General features: G+C 46.2%; 1 protein-coding gene across 4 annotated transcripts in view; it reads right to left on the bottom strand.

Annotated features, from left to right (window-relative positions):
- The window catches only part of DMXL2 (Dmx like 2), a 2,950,233-nt gene that overhangs the window by 1,073,436 nt on the left and 1,858,355 nt on the right, over positions 1-18,442 (bottom strand). For all 4 annotated transcript variants that reach the window (XR_011279824.1, XR_011279825.1, XM_069624807.1 and 1 more), the window contains exon 26: positions 8,491-8,567. Coding sequence is in view for 2 of the 4 variants with exons in the window: in XM_069624807.1 (XP_069480908.1) it covers positions 8,491-8,567 (77 nt within the window). In the remaining 2 variants the exon portion in view is untranslated. The remainder of the gene's footprint in view (positions 1-8,490; positions 8,568-18,442) is intronic.

Genomic DNA, 18,442 nt, shown 5'->3' with positions numbered 1-18,442 from the left:
CGAAAATACGCCCTTATACACTGGGGGACCAATATATTTTGTTTGTGGAAAAGAGGCCTATCCATGGTTACCTAAAGATTGGAAGGGGACTTGTTATCTGGGAATATTGTTACCTGGGGTTTATGTCACATCCACTGCAGATATACTGAAACATAGGCCTTGAAGGGGAATAGATGACACCCCCTACAGGTATTAGGTGGCGTAGCAAAAGCCATGATTCCTTTTTGGGGCTAAGTCCTTAACTCACGAGATATTAGGAGATTGGCGAGAGTATTAGAGAATACTATTAATGAAACTACTGACATATTGTTCAACATGACACTGGAGCAAAAAGCCATTAGATTAGTGGCTCTTCAGAATAGAATGGTCTTAGATGTCATGTTAGCTGGACGTGGTGGTGTATGCAAAATGGTTGTGTCGGCATGTTGTGTGTACGTCCTGACTCCTCCCTCACGGTGATCCAAGCAATAAAACAACTACACCTACTTAGTACTGAAGTTCACGTTCCTGGAGGGAATTGGGACATAGGAACATGGGCCTGGGTTCTGCTAAAAACCTGAGGTTGGAAAATCTTTTCAGCACTTGCTATTATCATTGGGGTAATACTATTTTTCTGTTGTTGTATCCCATGTCTGCCCGTCTTAGGTTCTGCACTAGGTAGTTGTGCTAAATCACGAATGAAGCATAGGCCTGGTCTACATCCTCCTGTAGCTGTTACTAATGCCTTGATAATTCAGGAAGCCACTAGCAAACAATTTATGTCTTTCAATATAGAGGACTGTGACGACTCTGGTTGTGCTGATGATGACAACGATACATGGTCATTTGTTTCTAGCAATGTGTTGGCTTAGGCCAAAAGGAGGGTTTGTAAAAGTAGATATATCTTGCATTATAATGTTGGCCTAAGCACATACACACACATTGAACATACACAATGAATCGCGCCATTGCGATTCACGAAAATGCCATCTTGGCTACTTTGCTCCCATTCCTGAGTTTTCATTCTGAGCGTGGTGAAAGCTCACGAAGCCACCGCTTCGGAAGCTTCCCTAAAACCTGCCCCCACACAGGAATGTTAAGAATCACGAGTATGTTGAACTCTGCAACCGAGAACCTTGAAGCACTGGCACGAACATAGCTAATCTGTAAATTAGGTGCCATTCTGTCTTGTTTTCCACAGTTAATTGTAAACGTGCCATCCAGACTATTAAAGCGAAGCACAATTTATAGCATCTTCTGTTGCAGAAATGAACTACTGAGTAGACATTCAGACTGACCTCTTAGCTTAGCACAAACAGATAAAGTTGTGCAAGGAATTTTACCTTGTACTGAATAACAGAATATCTTCCTGCATACTTCCTGCTTTTCTTTCCAGACAGTAAATAGTCTGCAGGGTGACATGGAGTGTTCGACCACATGTCACCATGGAGAATTGGCCACGTTCATGGGTCTTTAGGTCACAAGCAAATATCACGTGATGAGCTAGTCCAAATTCGTCATGATATTGTAAAACTGTATATAACATCCAAATGCCCACAAGTTGGGGCTCACTTTTTCTATGCTTGTATGCCCTGCATTTGCAAAAGTCGGTCCGCATTTGAGTGTGAATAAACTGTTGTTTGTGCCTTTGTCCCTCGTGACTGATGTGTCTTCATTGTTTTACAGAAGCCTTCTATTTTCGGATTAGCAGAATGGCATCTGCGTTCGCTTGGTTGCGGTGAAGCCTGCATTGCTGTATACCTTGCACGTAAGTCCTTCCAATAGTGTGTCCTCCTTCGACAAGCACCGTTTAAAACGACGCTAGCTTCGAGTACAGTGATAATGCTGTGACATTCATACGAGTGCGGCCGAGGGTGGGCCGCCACCAGCAACTTGTCTCCCTGTAGCTGGTCTCCAGCCACTTGTTGCATTATGCATTGGAGTGTGGTTTCAGCCCCAGTTTTTTGCCACTACTATCACATCTTTCTGCAGGAGCATCAGCAATTTGCTGCTCGATTTAAGGGACAAGACCTCAGCAAGCACACCAGGTTCCTGCTGTGCCTGTTCCGCACTGGGATACCCAGAAAGTCTGCCAGGCCCTGCATCTTGGCATGGAATTCATTGGCAGAGGAAGAGGCCTCGTCATTGTCCTCATCAGAGCAGACGTGGATTAGGCCTGGAGGCTGCTGGTGCGGCACTGTTAGGCAGAAACCTGCAGTTCCCATAGGGACCACTACAAAAGGCTTAAGACTACAGGTGTTGGCAGTAAACCCAATTGGTAGCAGTCTGTACCACCCAGATTTACCTGGTAGCTGTGGCTGAGCAGTCAGACTTCTCTCAAGAAGAGTTAGACAGTATATAGAGTATACAAAATAGGTACCAAAATACAGTAGCACAAGCAAGCACTGACCAGAGATTTGGTATAAAAGTATATAATTATTTATTTAAAAACACACTCGTAAAATACACTAACACTAATATGGCAAGCAAGTTCAAACACAGTCACTATCAATATATATACATCCCTGATTACTTATTGAACAAGTCTTAGTTAAAACACCACTTATTTGCAGACAGAGGTGAGCGCCTAACCTAAGATGGCACTCCAATAAGTTAGTTAAAAAGGAAGGGAAAAGGCAGAATTAGGAAAGCACACAATACCAACACTTTTAAAAGAACCACAGCAAGTCAGGAAAGGCAGAGTCTACTGTAGAGCAAGAAATGTCATAGGCCAGGCCCACTCTGGGAGAGAGCAAGGCGGAATGTGTCCAAGATCACACAGTTCAATTGTACTTAAAAGTCTTTGCAGATAGTTCAAAAAGAGTTGGATCAGTTCAGAAGAAGTTAGTTAACAGGTCCCAGGTCACCCCAGGATAGAAAGTCAAGGATTTACGGGACACCTTGAACAGTCTGTTCCGCCTGGTCTCCCTTGCAACACAGTACCTGAAATGGTGAGAAAGCTCCAGCGGGGGCAGTTGTTCCTGGCAGCGGGTGCAAGTCGGTGCTTCGTCCAGGGGAAGAGAGGATCTCAATGTGGAGGAAAGCTGGAGTTTGTTGCACTGCCAGGGAAGAAACCAGCCGCGGAGTTTCCCGATTAAAAGGTACTACCCTTTTATTTGCGGTAGTGGTGAAGCGTGGCTATCTGGCCGCCGGGGTGCTTGGCACGGGCGATTCGACCACGAGACGATCCAGGAAGGCGAAAAAGAGGGCGAACTGGTTATCCCCAGCAGTTCAAAGGAAGAAAACTCTCCGGGATGAAGATCTTCTCTGTCGTCGGGAAGTGGTGAGGCGGTTCAGCAGGGCTCCACCGGTGGTGTCTTCGTTGCAGGTCGGCTCAGCATCTCACTCTTCGGATTCTTTGGTCCTGTGGCAACTTCTGAAGTTCCAGTCCCCAAAGCCCTGCTTTTATGCAGAAAACCCCCATTCATCAGTCCTAGCTGTCACTCAAACATGCTAAGTGGTGAGCCGGGCGGCTCACCACTGGGCCAATGACACAAGAGTGCGACTTGAGTTGCCGAGGCAACTCAGTCCAGGGTGCCTATTCCCCCTCCCACAAAGCTTGTAGACTCAGACAGAGTGGCACCACTTTTGGTGGCTTCTGTGCAGAAGCCCGCCAAAAGTGGAACAAAGGGCTCGACTTGGGTTGGAGTTACAGAGGCGAACACAAACGCCATTTTAAAACTGAGTCCTGGCAAAAAGACCCAACCGGCGAATAAATATTAAATAAATAACCCGGCGGTATCTTTAACATTGCACCAAAAAAGTGGTGCGTTTAAAATTAATGGGAAAATCCCATAGGAGATATTCCGGTGGAATATTTTGCGTGGTAACCACTGCCACCAGCCAGAAACTCGACGAGGGGGGACTGCACAGTGCCCCCTCGAAAAACAGACCCAGTGGCAATATAATTAACCCTACCAGTACTTCCACAATATGATGGTTTGTACTCGTTCTGTTCACAATTTAAGACTAGTAAAGTCAATGGGGACTTCACATGCCCTGGGAGACAGTAGTCAGTCCCAGGGTATGGAGTCTGTGTTTGGGGGTCACTACAACACCCCTGTGTTACTGCACTGAGGGTGCTGTGTAACACCCTTACCAAAAACACATGAAACCCTATGGAGTAAAAGACCCCATAGCCCATAAAACACATTACAAAGTCAAAGGATATCTCAAATCATGTCTAAGAGTGGGAGAAAAAGAATCTCACTCTTAGCAGGAGAAAAAAATAAACACCAAAAATCCAGCAAAGCTGCTGGGGGACTCACTAGGTTTGGGAAATTAGCCTATACAGAGAATTCTCCCTAACAGGCACCATTTGGGGTAGGACTTCCCTGAGCAGCCCCATGAAGATCCCAGACATCCAATATTCACATGCCGGCTGCGACTGTTGGCTCAGCCTCTGCAGGTTTGGCAAATGTGAAGGAAAGCGTATGGCCTGATAAGGGTATGCAAGATGAGCAGTCCAGGGGTCCCTTGAGGGCCCTGGTGTCCCCCGAGATGGCAGTGAAGGAGAGTTGTTCACCTCAACTGCCCACTCAGAAGGAGGGGATGCATGTGGTGTGCATGGGCGTGCCCCCTTTGTGTCCCGCCGCCATTTTGGACATATCCAGCCCAATACTGGCTGTTGCATGGCCAGCAGCCATTTTGTTGGACAGCAGTTGTGCCTCAGGAATGCGCAGGAAAACTGGGTTCTGCACAGTGTCCCTTGGCCCTGTCCTTGCAGGCTCTCGACTGGAACCGGCCTCGGAAGAAATACCGGGAGGTTGGAGTCCCACATGTCGCATGTAGGCGCCCCCTCAAATCTTTGTCCGCTATCAGAGTCTAACGACCTCTCACACCTTGGTGCGGTCTTAGAGCTTGAGAGGCCCTTGTTGTCAAGCCTTGGACCCCTCCGAGCACGCACCGGCAGCTTTTTTTTTACCTTAGGCCTCGTCCCAGTAGAAGGGCTTGACGTGCACCTCCCAGCCACAAGGACTCCAGAGAAGGAATCACTGTGCTGGGGTGGTTTATTAAATAATGTACTTACCTTGCCCTGATGCTTCACCTTACCAACAAAATTCTTAATGTGTTGCAGGAGCAATCTAACAAAGATCTCTCGCCACCATCTGAGTCTGTTCTTAAGGGTCCTCGGCGCAAGCGCTGTAGGCTGCGGAGGCGTCCCAGTCATGCCCAAATCCTAGGCACTTGAGGCAGAGCACGTGTGGATCAGAGGCCAGGAATGCACCCTAGCACCAGGCACAACATGATTGTTGAATGCCCTCATATACAGCAACCCCTCTTCTTGCTCCTAAGTTACAATAGCTGTCAAAATGGCTTCATGGTTCTTGACCCTGAAAGCTTTTGAATGGAACTGGAACACTGTAGCAGTGAATTCTCCTATGTCGCGTCCCCTTTCCTCCATCCTCAACAGGTGTCCCCGGAACTGGACGGTACAGGACCGTCCAGCAGCTCTGGTGTACGCACGCGTACATACACCCTACCCTCTGCCGCCTCACCTCAGTCCCTTTTTTCACGTGGATGATGACGGAAGTCTCGGCTTGAGCGGAGTCGTGGCTTGAGAAAATCATCAAGAAACAGTGGCACACAAATATGCCAAATAGACTGAAACTGCCACTGTTTGCATTCAAAAGAGCAAAAACATGTTAACCTATTTAGTTTATACAGATGTATGGATCAGATCCATAGGGCCACCAGCTAACGGAGTTGTGGGGTTTTCCCAGCGTTCTAGGCCATTTCCCCTGTAGAACATATGCGGATTGTACATTTTAAAAAACGCACCAAGGAAATGGGACTCGCACAAGCCTGCAAACAATAGGTGATGTAAATCTATCAACAGCATAGTGATATACCTAAACACATGCCCATGTCAAAAATAAGCATAGGGATGTCACTACACAGCATAAAATACAAATCTTAGAACAAAGAAGCTGCATCCGAAATAGAAATGAGGGAGCCCTATTACTTTTGCAGAACATCATACAGAGGAAGGATGAGGTGTACTGGGCAGTTCCTAGGAAATTACATGCATGGGAACAAAGACTAATTTCGAAAACAGACAGCCAATGGGTGAATGAGGTGAAAGAAGGAAATACACGTGTACTCTCCATAATAAGGTGTACTTCCCTACCCTTATTTATTAGCTCCTCATCGCTTGACACTAGTCGTACAGAGTTGCAGCACGCTATTATTGGCATAGCTGAAGCACTAGCTCTCACCATTGGCATTCAGGCGCTCTTTTTACTTTTTTTGTAAAACCTTCCCTTTTTTTCACCAATTATTCAAGACATCTCCGAAATCCTGTATAGTTTTTATTTAATAATTAAGCGATGGGTCCCAGATGATTGGTTTACATTTAAATATAGCTGCCGCTCTAGCCCGAGAGGTTAGAAAGTACGGCAGAACAAGGGGAGAACAGATGAATGAATCAGAAGCTTGGGGCTATAAAAACAAAGAATGGACTCTGCAGGACTTGTTCAGCAAGTATGCTCACAAATATGTCCAGGCATTGGCATGGGTTTGCCCTTAAGAAAACCCGAGGCGACATACGTGCACGAGTACAGCAGATGAAACATTAAAAAGTAAATTTACGTGATAAGCCCCTTGAACTTATTTGTGTGCATTTCAATTTATTTACACCCACTGATGACCAGTATTGTATCAACCCCAACAGAAAACTGGGATTGTATTGACAAAAACATGCAAACATCAGGCTATACCATCGTTCAGGTAACTCTGAGAAACACTTACAAATATTGTCACAATGTTAGACTATGGCCAAACACAACAGTTCTAAATGTATATGATTTTAAATATTGCAGACAGCGTGAAACAAAAGTAGGAGGAGACCTATCATCCAGCTTTGATGATTTTTTAAATGTTACTTCCTTACGCACACAAAAGCACAAGTGAACCCACGTTTGTGCCCAAATGTGTTCACAAGTGGTGCTGTCTATACACTTTAATCCTGTAGGTGACCTAAACCAGAGATGCAAACTAATTGTCGGCATCTGAAACAAGCCTGAAATGACAAGGTGCTCCATTTACATTCAATTTAAATGCTGGGATACAACACAGCCAGTTCAGCAACACACAATTCATAAAGGCATCTGTATTTCTGTTCATATAGGGCCTGATAAACTACCTGCATACCACAATAGACACCCCTGAAGAAGCGCCCAGCACTCAACCATAGGGACAAAACATACATGTGGATGTTCCCAATGAGCTATGAGGAACTGTCGATTGCATAGGAGACAGTGCCAAAGCAGTACCACAGGAGGACGTTGGGACCCAAGCAGAGAGAGGATGGACGTAGAGATGCTGTTTTGGGAAATACCAACCATGCTTAGATGTAAGTCGAAGCAAAGCCAACCCAGTAGGAACTGCACACCACACTGTTGAGGAGATGCGAGGATTACAGCATGCCTGCATTTCCCAAGACAAACTGTCTGATTTTCAACAGAAGCATGCCCTGACCGCAGAAAAAATATTAAACTTAATTCCCAGTACCCACATCACTCGTCTGTTGGGTGCCTGAGAGAACCACCTCTACCCTCGACAGAGCGTCCCTACTAGCAATGCAAGAGGACGAAGCCAGAAAGGAAGAGGGTGGGGAATACAGAACGCACTTCCAAAAAGTCGCATGTTGAATGTAGATCAGTAGGGGCTCCAGAGGTACCCAATAAGTGGGAGAGACAAAATAAAAACAATGTCACCAGGATTCTGTTCTCCCCACAGACAATCAAGGAACAAGAGGATAATCCTAGAGACTACACTTGGGCCTATTAGGAACCCAGAAGAACTGCTGGCACCTCTACATAATCAAAAAAGAGAGAACAAGAGACCCTTCAAACCCGTACCAACACTCTGAAAGAACCTTTAAAGTAAAACACTATGAGACCTACCATTAAGGTACGGTGCACTTTGTCCTGCCTAAATTACACAGGAACGGTTCACAAAAGCCAGAAAACAAAACAAACACACACATCAAATATAAAGACTTTTACTGTTCCAATTGGGGTATCGTGGATAGTCAGTCTATGTATATCGCTTTAACCGTAAATGTCTATGAACATTGTAACGATAATCATATGAAGATGTTGAATGATTTATGAACATTTACGATGATATGAGTTATAATTAGGACAGGGAAGCAGAATTTGGTTTCAAATAAATATGAATGTGAATAAATAAACACATGATTTGTTATCATGCCAACATAGGTTGAATGAGCAACATATTTTTTACAAAGAAGATCCAGAGATAAGATAGTGACTGTGATGTCATCATAAAGACATTAAAATCAGCCAAGGTATAGACATTTTAAACTTTTCAAAACCACATTTGCCCGAAGAATTCGATTCCCCTTCATGTAAGTATACAAACCTACATTAGGGTTCCACAATGAAAAGAAAGCTCATTGAGTTGGTATGTTATTTTCTGCACGTTAAATTCAACAAAAACATGAAATGTATCCTTCATACATAGGTCTGAATACAAATTCGTTACCTGTAGCTGTGGCTGTCGCACAAAGCTTGGTAAATTGAAGCTGAAAGAGAAGCTGCTAATGAGTGTAGTGTGCCAACCTAAAACACAAAATAAAATATTACAGGTTGAGCTTTCTTGCACTGAAGGGTGTATGACAAAATTAACAAATCACATGGTTTTATTATGAATTCTCTGTGGACATTACAATAATTTTAAGAAATATCAACACACAAAATTGAACTTTAACTGATTAATGTTGTTTAAGTGTGGCATAACTGTACATGGCGTATGGTACATCCATGTAATTATCTCTTGCCATCCAAAACCCCCTTCCAATACAACACCTTACTTTACTGCATCCTTTCCCACTCCTCATGCCCCTCTCACTCACTGCACTCCTGTTACGCCCTCTCTTCCACCATATGCTTTACCTCACCGCACTCCCGCTTTCCCCATCTCTCCCCTTCTTCCGATACTCCTCCCCCTGCCCACTCCCATCTCTCTTCCGTCCACCTCACTCCCTCAAAGCCACCACAACTTCCATCTACCCTTCCAGACCACTACTGCCCTCTCCCTCGCTATTTTCAGTCATGTTGCCAGAAGTGCACTGGGTCTTTGCTAGAGCTACCCCAGCCGTTGAATTGAGTTTGATCAGAGGAAAAACAAATCTTGAATGAAAGGTGCTGTCTTTATGCTTAAAAGTATTTGAGTAGCAGCGACACAAGCACACCAAAAGGTAGGGACTAGCCTGGTATTTGGAGACAACTTCTCATAGTGTGTGTCCTTCAGGAATATTACCAGCACACATGCTATCTATATTGGGTGAGGTGAAGGGGAAGGGTATAGGCTCTGCAGCAGGTGCTGACATTTTAACAGACCTTGTAAGAGTCTAGAGGACCTGTCTGCAGGATCTAAAACTGTGTTTGTTCTTTTAGAATTTTTGTTGATTATTAGTTTGTGGTAAAATTAAACATAGCCTAGGTTGTAATGGAAGACAAGTGATTGGTTTTAATTTCAGCACCACCCTATCCAAGAAGGCTGAATGTTTTGGGAGAGAAGAACAAGTTACTTCTTACCTTGTAACGTTCTTTCGATGGGATGTTCCTCCGACGTATTCCTTATCTTTGATAGATCATCTCCAGATTGCTGGCCTCGGAATAGTTTTTTCAGTAGAGGGTGCTGCGCATCGATGTCCTTCAAGCCGATGTCCCTCGACGGTCTCCGTATCGGCGCTGACGTCACCACATGGACAAATAGACTCGCGCAGCGTCCGTTGCTCAGTTCCGTTTTGACGTTAGCAGTTGTTTTACATTAATTGGTTATTCACCTTGAAGGAGCGTAAGCTGCAACCTCAAGGGAAATATTACTGCAGGGATGGATGGGAGGGGCGATAAGGAATACGTCGGAGGAACATCCCATCGAAAGAACGTTACAAGGAAAGAAGTAACTTGTTCTTCCAAGGGATTGTGTCCTCCGACGTATTCCTTATCTTTGATAGACTCCCATAGCAGTAATGTGCAATTGGAGGTGGGAGTAAAACGCCATGTTTCCTTTTAGGAATGAACCGAATGTAATACGGCTTTCCCAAACCTAGTCTCTTGACTGGAGGAGGAATCCAGGTTGTAAAATCTTGTGAAGGTATGTGCGGATGACCATGTGGCAGCCGCACATATGTCTTGAACCGGAACCCCTCTTTGGAGGGCCGAGGAGGCTGCGATACCCCTGGTTGAATGAGCCTAGGATTTTGAGGAGGCTCTTTCCCTGCCAGTTTGTAACATTCCAGGATGGCCAAAATAATCCATCTGGAAATGGTTTGTTTTGTTATCGGTAGTCCCAACTTGTGCCCTGAGTAACCTACGAACAGTTGGTCTGCTTGCCTAATCCTAGCAAGTCTGCTGATGTAAAAGCTTAAAGCCCGTCTTGGGTCCAGCCTATGTAGCCTTTCTTCCTCTTTCCCCGGTTGGGGAGGCGGATAGAATGAAGGCAAAGTAATTTTCTGAGTGATGTGAAATTCAGAAACCACCTTTGGGAGGAAATTAGGCTTCACCTGTAGGACAACCTTGTCTTTATGAAAAATTGTATGAGGGGGTTTACAAGATAGAGCTTGTAATTCGCTCACCCTTCTAGCAGATGTTAAAGCCACTAATAAGATAGTTTTAAGGGTGAGAAATCTTAGCGAATAAGAGTGGAGTGGTTCGAAAGGAGTACCCATCAGGAAATTTAAGACTAAATTTAAGTCCCATAAAGGAACCTGGAAAGGTTTTAGAGGGTAGACATTAGTTAATCCCTTTAGAAATGGTATTACTAAGGGTAGTTTGAAATACGAAGGTTCCTCCGCAGTGCGCTTGAAGATCGATAGCGCTGCGAGATAGCCCTTGATAGTGCCAACTTGAAGGCCTGAATTTGCCAAGTAGGGTAGAAAGGATAACACCGTTGGGTGTACCACATGAAAAGGGGTCGATATTCTCTTCTCTACACCAGCTGCAAAACATGTTCCAACGGCAGCGGTATAAAGACTTTGTTGCTGGCCTTCTGGCCGAAAGCAACACTTCCATGACTTCATCAGGGAGGTCCCAATCCTTGTATCTCAACCTTTCAGAAGCCAGGCGTGAAGGTTGAGGGTTCTGATGTCTGGATGGAGAACCTGACCTCCCTTCTGTGAGAGAAGATTCTCCTTGAGTGGAAGACGAATTGGAGGGCAGATGGACATGTCCAGAAGGTCCGGGTACTACGTTCTTCTGGCCCAGTCTGGGGCAATTAGGATCATGGTTCTCCGGAATCTTCTCAACCTCCTGATCATTTGAGGAATGACAGGGACTGGTGGAAACGCGTACAGGAGTGGAAACTCCCAGTCCACTACGACGCGTCCCTTAGAGCTCCTCTCGGGGGAAATTCCCTTGAACAAAACAGATCGCACTTTCTGCTGGTACTGGTGGCAAACAGATCCACTTGAGGGGTTCCCCAAAGGGCGAAGATCTCCTGAAGGACTTCCTGAGCTAGTTCCCACTCGTGGAAAACTGTGCCCTGCCTGCTCAGAGCATCCGCCGTCAAAGATCTTCTCTCCGGCTAGGTGGACTGCCGATAGAGAGATTCCTTCTTGGATTGCCCAAAACCAGAGCTGCATCGCCTTTCTGCACAGTGGTAGTGATCCTATGCCTCCTCTTTTGTTGAGGTAGTGCATGGCCACTGTGTTGTCCATCATTATCAGGACATTTTTCCCTTGTATAGATGGCAGAAAAGCTTTCAGCGCTAGTCTGATTGCTCTCAGCTCTAACAGGTTGATATGTAGTCTGGACTCCGATTGAGACCAACGACCGCTGAAGGTCAAGTCATTGGTATGGGCTTCCCACCCCGTGAGTGAGGCATCTGTGACTACTGTTATCTCCGGCCATGGTTGCCAAAACAGTTCCCCCTTCAAGATGTTTTTTTTCCGGCAGATCCACCACTGAAGGTCTCGAGCCACCTTGTCCGGAACCTGAAGGAGGTCTGTCATTCTCCCTGAGAATTGCGACCACTGAGTTCTCAGTGCCCACTGAAGAGATCTCATTCTCAGGTGAGCCTCTGGCACAAGGAAGATGCAGGATGCCGTGAGGCCTAGCAACCTCAAAAAGTCGAAGGCTGAGAGATTTTGGGCATTTTGAAACTTGGTGACCATCTGCAGAATATCCTGAGCCCTCACCTCTGGTGGCGAGGCTTTTCCCAGGGAAGTGTCCAGGACCGCTCCAATGAACTGGAGTCTCTGTGATGGTATCATCTGTGACTTCTTTAAATTGAGGGAGAAGCCCAGTTTGCGAAGGAAGTGGCAGACATAATCTAGCTGGATCTGAGCTTGTTCCGAAGATACAGCTCTGATCAGCCAATCGTTCAGGTAGGGGTAGACGTGGATCCCTTCCCTCCTTAGACTTGCAGCCACTACCGACATTAGCTTGGTGAAGACCCTCGGGGCGGAGGTCAGCCCAAATGGCAGAACTCGAAATTGATAATGAGAGCCGCCAATTGCGAACCTCAGGTATTTCCTGTGTTTGAGATGGATCGGCACATGGAAATAAGCATCCTGGAGGTCCAGAGGTACCAGCCAGTCCTAGAGCTGGAGGGCCTGAAGGATCTGAGAGAGAGTTACCATTTTGAACTTGTCCTTCCTGAGGAACTTGTTCAATTCTCGTAAGTCCAAGATAGGTCTCAGTCCTCCGTCTTTCTTCGGTATGAGAAAGGAGGGGGAGTACCAGCCCTTGTTTCTCTCCGCTACTGGTGCCGGTTCTATGGCACCTTTCTCTAGCAGGTCTGCAATTTCCTGCAAGAGGAGCGCATCTGGAACTCTCAGAGAGCTGTTCCCCGGTGGATGACTGAGGGATGCGTAGAAAAGGCAGGCAGTAACCTTGGGCAACTGTCGCCAATGCCCAAACGTCTGAGGTAATAGCCTGCCATTCCGTCAGATGTTGAGTTAACCTGCCCCCTACTGGTGTCTTGTGAGGAGAGTCCTCAGAGCGGTTTGGAGGCGGCTGATGCAGATGCAGATGCCGAGGGTAAAGAGGCACCTGCTGCGGCTTTTGTATTTTTACGCCGTCCACCTCGGGTGAATTTCTTCTGACCCCTTTGAACCGGCTGTCCTCTGCCCTTTCCGAATGCGGAATAGCAGCAAAAGGACTTACCTCTCCACGAGGTTCCTGAGGGGCGATATGGTGTCTGACGGATTGCAGCTCCTAAGGATTTTGCTGCTTACTTTGATGTTTGTAGTTTTTCTAAACTGTTGTTCGCCTTCTTACCAAACAAAGAAGAGCCGTCAAAGGGCATATTCATGAGTCTGCTTTGCACATCTGGAGCAAAACCAGACTTTCGCAACCAAGCAAATCTCCTGGTTGTACTTGCCGCCATGGCCCTGCTCATACTGTCAGCAGAATCGACGCCAGTCTGAAGGGATTCGCACATTGCGTCCTTACCATCCTTAATGATGTTGAGAAATGCTTCCCTTTCTTCTCCCTCCGGGAGGCAGTCAGCCGCTGATTATGCACACTCCCAAAGTGTGTGGCTGAATCTTGCAAGCGTACAAGTAGCATTGATGGATTTCAACGCAATGCTACATGCGGAAAATACTTTTTGGCCATAGAGTCATCTCTCTTATCATCCCTGTCCTGTGGAACAGTAGGGTAAGCCGATTTACTACCTGCTGAAGTAGCTGCCTGAACAACGAGACTCTCCGGATAAATATTCAGGGTCAGCAGAAGACACCCGATATTTAGCTGATAGTTTCTTGTTGACTGCCGGGATCACCTCAGGTGTTTCCCAGTTTGCCAATATTCTCCTTTGCAATGCCGCATGAAATGGCACAGCAGGATCCTCCTGTGGACCTTTGACCAAGATGTCTGTGAGGTCGTCTTGCTGAAAAGCAGGTGAGGGTGTGGACCTCCCATAAACTCTATTATCCTTGCCATCAAGGTTCTATAAGGGGTTTCAGCATGTTCCCCTGGGTCTGGTGTGGCAAATTCCACTTCTGGGGAAGTGTCCAACCCACTTGCTTCCTGAAGGGATTCATGGAGGTCTTTCAACCTACCTTCCTCAAAGGTAAATTCCTCTAGTGCAGGAGTTGTAGATCCCTGCAACTCAAAAGGCCTTTCCTGATCTGAATCCTCTCCTTCTTCATAAATAGAAGATAAGACCCTGGAGTGGTCAGGTCTTGAAAATGGTATAAATCCCATTTCCAGAGCAGAAGGAGCCAGATTTGTCATGATTGGCCGATAAAACGTCGACGTCGTCGACGCAGACGTTAAAGGCTTCGAAGCCATCGAAAAAGGCGTCGAGAAAGGTGGTAGAGGCCTCGATGAATTCGAGAGTATCGGGATTCTACTCGAGGTCGTCGACGACATTCTCGTGCTCGAGACTCTAGGTATGGCCAGTGGCTGTAAGGTGGCCGTGGGTTTGTCCTTTCTCTGTGTCGACAACGGCGTCGACTCGACTGACCTGTGCGTCGAAGAACCCTTCGATAACGGCGTCGAAGACGCCGATCAAGGAGTCGAAGGGATCTTCGACGACGGCGTCGAAGACGCAACTCTGCCTTTACTCGAGGGTTTTTTGATTTTTCGGGTCTTTCACCCAGGGTATCTCATCCTCAGCAGTCTTCGAGGGGATCGAGGCTGCTTTCTCGAAGACGCTTAGCATCTTTTTCCTGGATTCCTCCCACTCAGCCTGAGAGCTATGTTTTGTGGGACAGGAGACCCTTTTTGGGGAAGCGGAAGAAGAGGAAGATGAGGAAGGGGATCTTCGACGTCTCTTTTTTGAATGCTTAGATCTCGAAGAGTGATGGGAACTGCTTCGAGATCTCGAACGAGAATGTCTTTTATGATGGCGAGGAGACGAATGTCTCGACTCCGCCGAGGAAACTTTGGAAGAAGTTTTAACTGCTTTACCTCTCTCGAGCTTCCCCTTGTGCTCCTCCAAGGCTTTCGCCGTCATGGACATGCAGTCCTCGCACTTCGAACAATGGTGCTCGATTCCCAAGCACCACAAACAGATCCTGTGAGGATCCGTCAACGACATTTTCTTTCCACAGTCTCAACATTTTTTAAGCCGGACCGTGGAGTCGTCGGTTCGGGTGAGGAAGCCATCGAGTATGAGTCGGTATTCACGAGGAATATATCGATATATTTGACTGAAGATCTGAGCAACGATATTCCGAGGCCCCACGAAGCGTGGAAAAACGGAACTGAGCAACGGACGCTGCGCGAGTCTATTTGTACGTGTGGTGACGTCAGCGCCGATACGGAGGCCGTCGAGGGACATCGGCTCGAAGGACGTCGACATGCAGCACCCTCTACTGAAAACATTTTTCCGAGGCCAGCAAGCTGGATATGATCTATTAAGGAATACGTCGGAGGACACAATCCCTTCGAAATGTTGAGTAATCTCAGCCAACAAAGCTTTTAAAAAAGGAAATTAATTAACTACCCCGCACTTGGCGCGATCTGAATGAGACAGGGCCTAGTAAGATCGTTGTTTTGTCATCCCTCTGTTACTCCCCCTTGTCTTGTTGCGTATATAAACACTTGTGTACAGGCGGTTATGAATGCCATATCATTATCATAACATGTATATGGTCTATTTTTAAAAATGCACAATTTTCATTTTGAATGATTCCATTCAGTATATACACTTGCCTTAATGAGCAAAGTGCGCTACCAAAACCTACTGTAAAACATATAAATAATGTTCGGATAGTTAGCAATAGTGTGGGAGGAGTAGTAGTAATGTGGGAGGAAGTGGAGTAGATGTAGTGTGGGAATAGTAATAGTGGGGGAAGAGTAGAAGTGGGAGGAAAGTTCACATCAAAGGGTGGAGGAGGTGATAAGAGGCCTGAAACATCGGAGGGACAGAAGGTGGGTGCTGAGGAGTTAAGGGAGAGGAAGGTTTAAGTTATTTTCCTGTTGCTATTGTTCTCCAGCAAGGGTCTGGCATGGATTCACATGCTCATGAATATTCCAGTCAGGCAGGGAATACTTGGTAAAAGAAAAAAACAGTTTCACTTTCACTTTAAAACTGTATTTCTCCTTGTTAGGTAGAATCCTGTGCAGTTCCCTTGGGGAACACTGCAAAATATTAAGACTACAGGAGTAAGCAGTAAACCCAATTGGTAGCAGTCCGCACCACCCAGATTTACCTGGTAGCTGTGTCTGAGCAGTCAGACTTCTCTCAAGAAGAGTAGGGCAGTATATAGAGTATACACAATAGGGCTAAAAACACAGTAGAGCAAACAAACACTGACCAGAGCTTTGTATAAAAAGTATATAATTATTTATTAAAAACACACTTTGGGCAATATACTAGCACTCTAAATCAAAAGCAAGTTAAAACACAGTCAGGTAAAGTATACACACCTCCCTTAATAACTATTTAGACAAGTCAGAATTAAAACACCACGATTTGTTAAACAGATGTGAGCGTATAACCTGATGGCACTCCAATAGTTCAGTTAAAGGGAGAGAAAAAGACAGAGCATAGAAATAAAACAGGTCCCAACACTTTTTAGGAGTTCTCAGCAAGGTAGTAAAGGCAGTATAGACTGTAGAGCCAAAGTTCATAGGCCAGGCCCACTTTAACTGGAGCCAAGCGAAATGTGCCCAGGATCACACGGTTTAAAATGCACTAGAAGTCTTTGTAGAATGTTCAAAAGAGGTTGAGGAGATTCAAGAAGGTAAAGTTAGAAGGTCTGGGGCCAACCCAGTTGGCAAGCCAAGAATGTAAGGGTCACCTTGGGCAAACCGAAGAAAGGGAGGCCAGGCAGGACACAGTACCTTAAACAGAGAGGAAGCTCCAGCGGTGGCAGTTGTTCCTGGCATGGTTGCAGTTCGTTGTTTCGTCCAGGGGAAGTGAAAATCTCGTCGAGGAGGAAACGTGGAGTCGTTGCAGTGCACAGGGATGAAACCAGCCGCGAAGTTCGTCAATAAAAGGAGCGTTCCTTTTATTTGCGGTCAAAGTGGTGAAGCTTGGCTATCCGGCCGCCGGGGTGCTTGGCACGGGCGATTCGACCAAGAGACGTCTTTGGAAGGTTAAAAGGGCGAACTGGTTGGTCCCACCAGCTCAGAGGAAGAAGACTCGTCCAGCATAAGATGTTCTCTTGTCATCGGGAAAGTGGTGAGGTCATTGCAGCAGGGCTCCACTGGTGGTGTCGTCGTTGCAGGTGGCTCAGCTTCTTCCCTCTTCGGATTCTTAGGTCCTGTGGCGACTTCTGAAGTTCCAGTCCCAAAGGCCCTGCTTTTATGCAGAAAAACCCCCATTCATCAGCCTAGCTGTCAATCACACATGCTAAGTGGTGAGCAGGGGGCGGCTCACCACTGGGCCAATCAGAGTAGAGTGCGACTTGGGTTGCCGAGGCAACGCAGTCCAGGGTGCCAATTCCCCCCTCCACTCCTCTTGTGGAACCCAGACAGAGAGGCACCATTTGGAAGGCTTCTCTGGAGAAGCCCGCCAAAATAGTGGAAAAAAGGGCTCGACCTTGGCAGAGTTACAGAGATGGACACAAACGCCATTTTAGAAAAGAGTTCTGGCAAAAAGACCCAACCGGGATTTAATATTAAATAAATAAACCAGCAGTCTCTAACATTGCACCAAAAAGTGGTGCTATTAAAATAAATGGGAAAATCCCATAGAGAATATTCCGGTGAGATATTTCGCGTGGTAACCACTGCCACCAGCCAGAAACTCGACAAGGGGGGACTGGACAGTGCCCCCTTGAAAACAGACCCACGGGCAACATAATTAACCCCTTCCAGTACTTCCACAATATGATGGTTTGTAATGGTTCTGTTCACAATTTAGGACTAGTAAAGTCAATGGTGACTTTACATGCCTAGGGAGACAGTAGTCAGTCCCAGGGTATGGAGTCTGTGTTTGGGGGTCACTATGATACCCCTGTGTTACTGCACTGAGGGTGCTGTGTAACACACATAACAAATAAATCATACCCTATGGAGTAGAAAGAAAACCCCATAGCCCATAAGCACACAAAGAGTCAAAGACACTCAAATCATGCCTAAGAGTGGGAGGAAAATAGTCTCACTCTTAGCAGGAGAAAAAAACAAACCCCAAAAATCCAGCAAAGCTGCTGGGGGACTCACTAGGTTTGGGAAATTAGCCTTATAAGAGAATTCTCCCTAACACTCCTCTAAACCAATCACTATCCTTTGGGTCATACTGCCCCATCCAATGACAGTCCTCTGCCTAAACTCCACCTGTGGTGACCATCTTCAGATTTGCTAAGCATGTAAAGTGGCAGTATGAACTAAGAAGAGCCACAGAGTGGAAAGAGGGAGGGTTTGCATGTGAATCCATGCAATATTCATGCAGGGGAACAACTGTTAAAGGTAAGTAACTTAAACCTTCCCCAGCATGGGATCTGGCATGGATTCACAGGCTCATGAATACCGATTACACAGCAGGGAGGTGGCAATACTCAACAGAAGCAATAAACACTCGCCTCTGGAAC

Source organism: Ambystoma mexicanum, chromosome 11, assembly GCF_040938575.1.
Source record: "Ambystoma mexicanum isolate Mex_15411 chromosome 11, UKY_AmexF1_1, whole genome shotgun sequence".
NCBI classification, from domain to species: domain Eukaryota; kingdom Metazoa; phylum Chordata; class Amphibia; order Caudata; family Ambystomatidae; genus Ambystoma; species Ambystoma mexicanum.
Note: the sequence above shows the minus strand (reverse complement) of the source record. Positions and strands in the feature narration are given on the sequence as shown.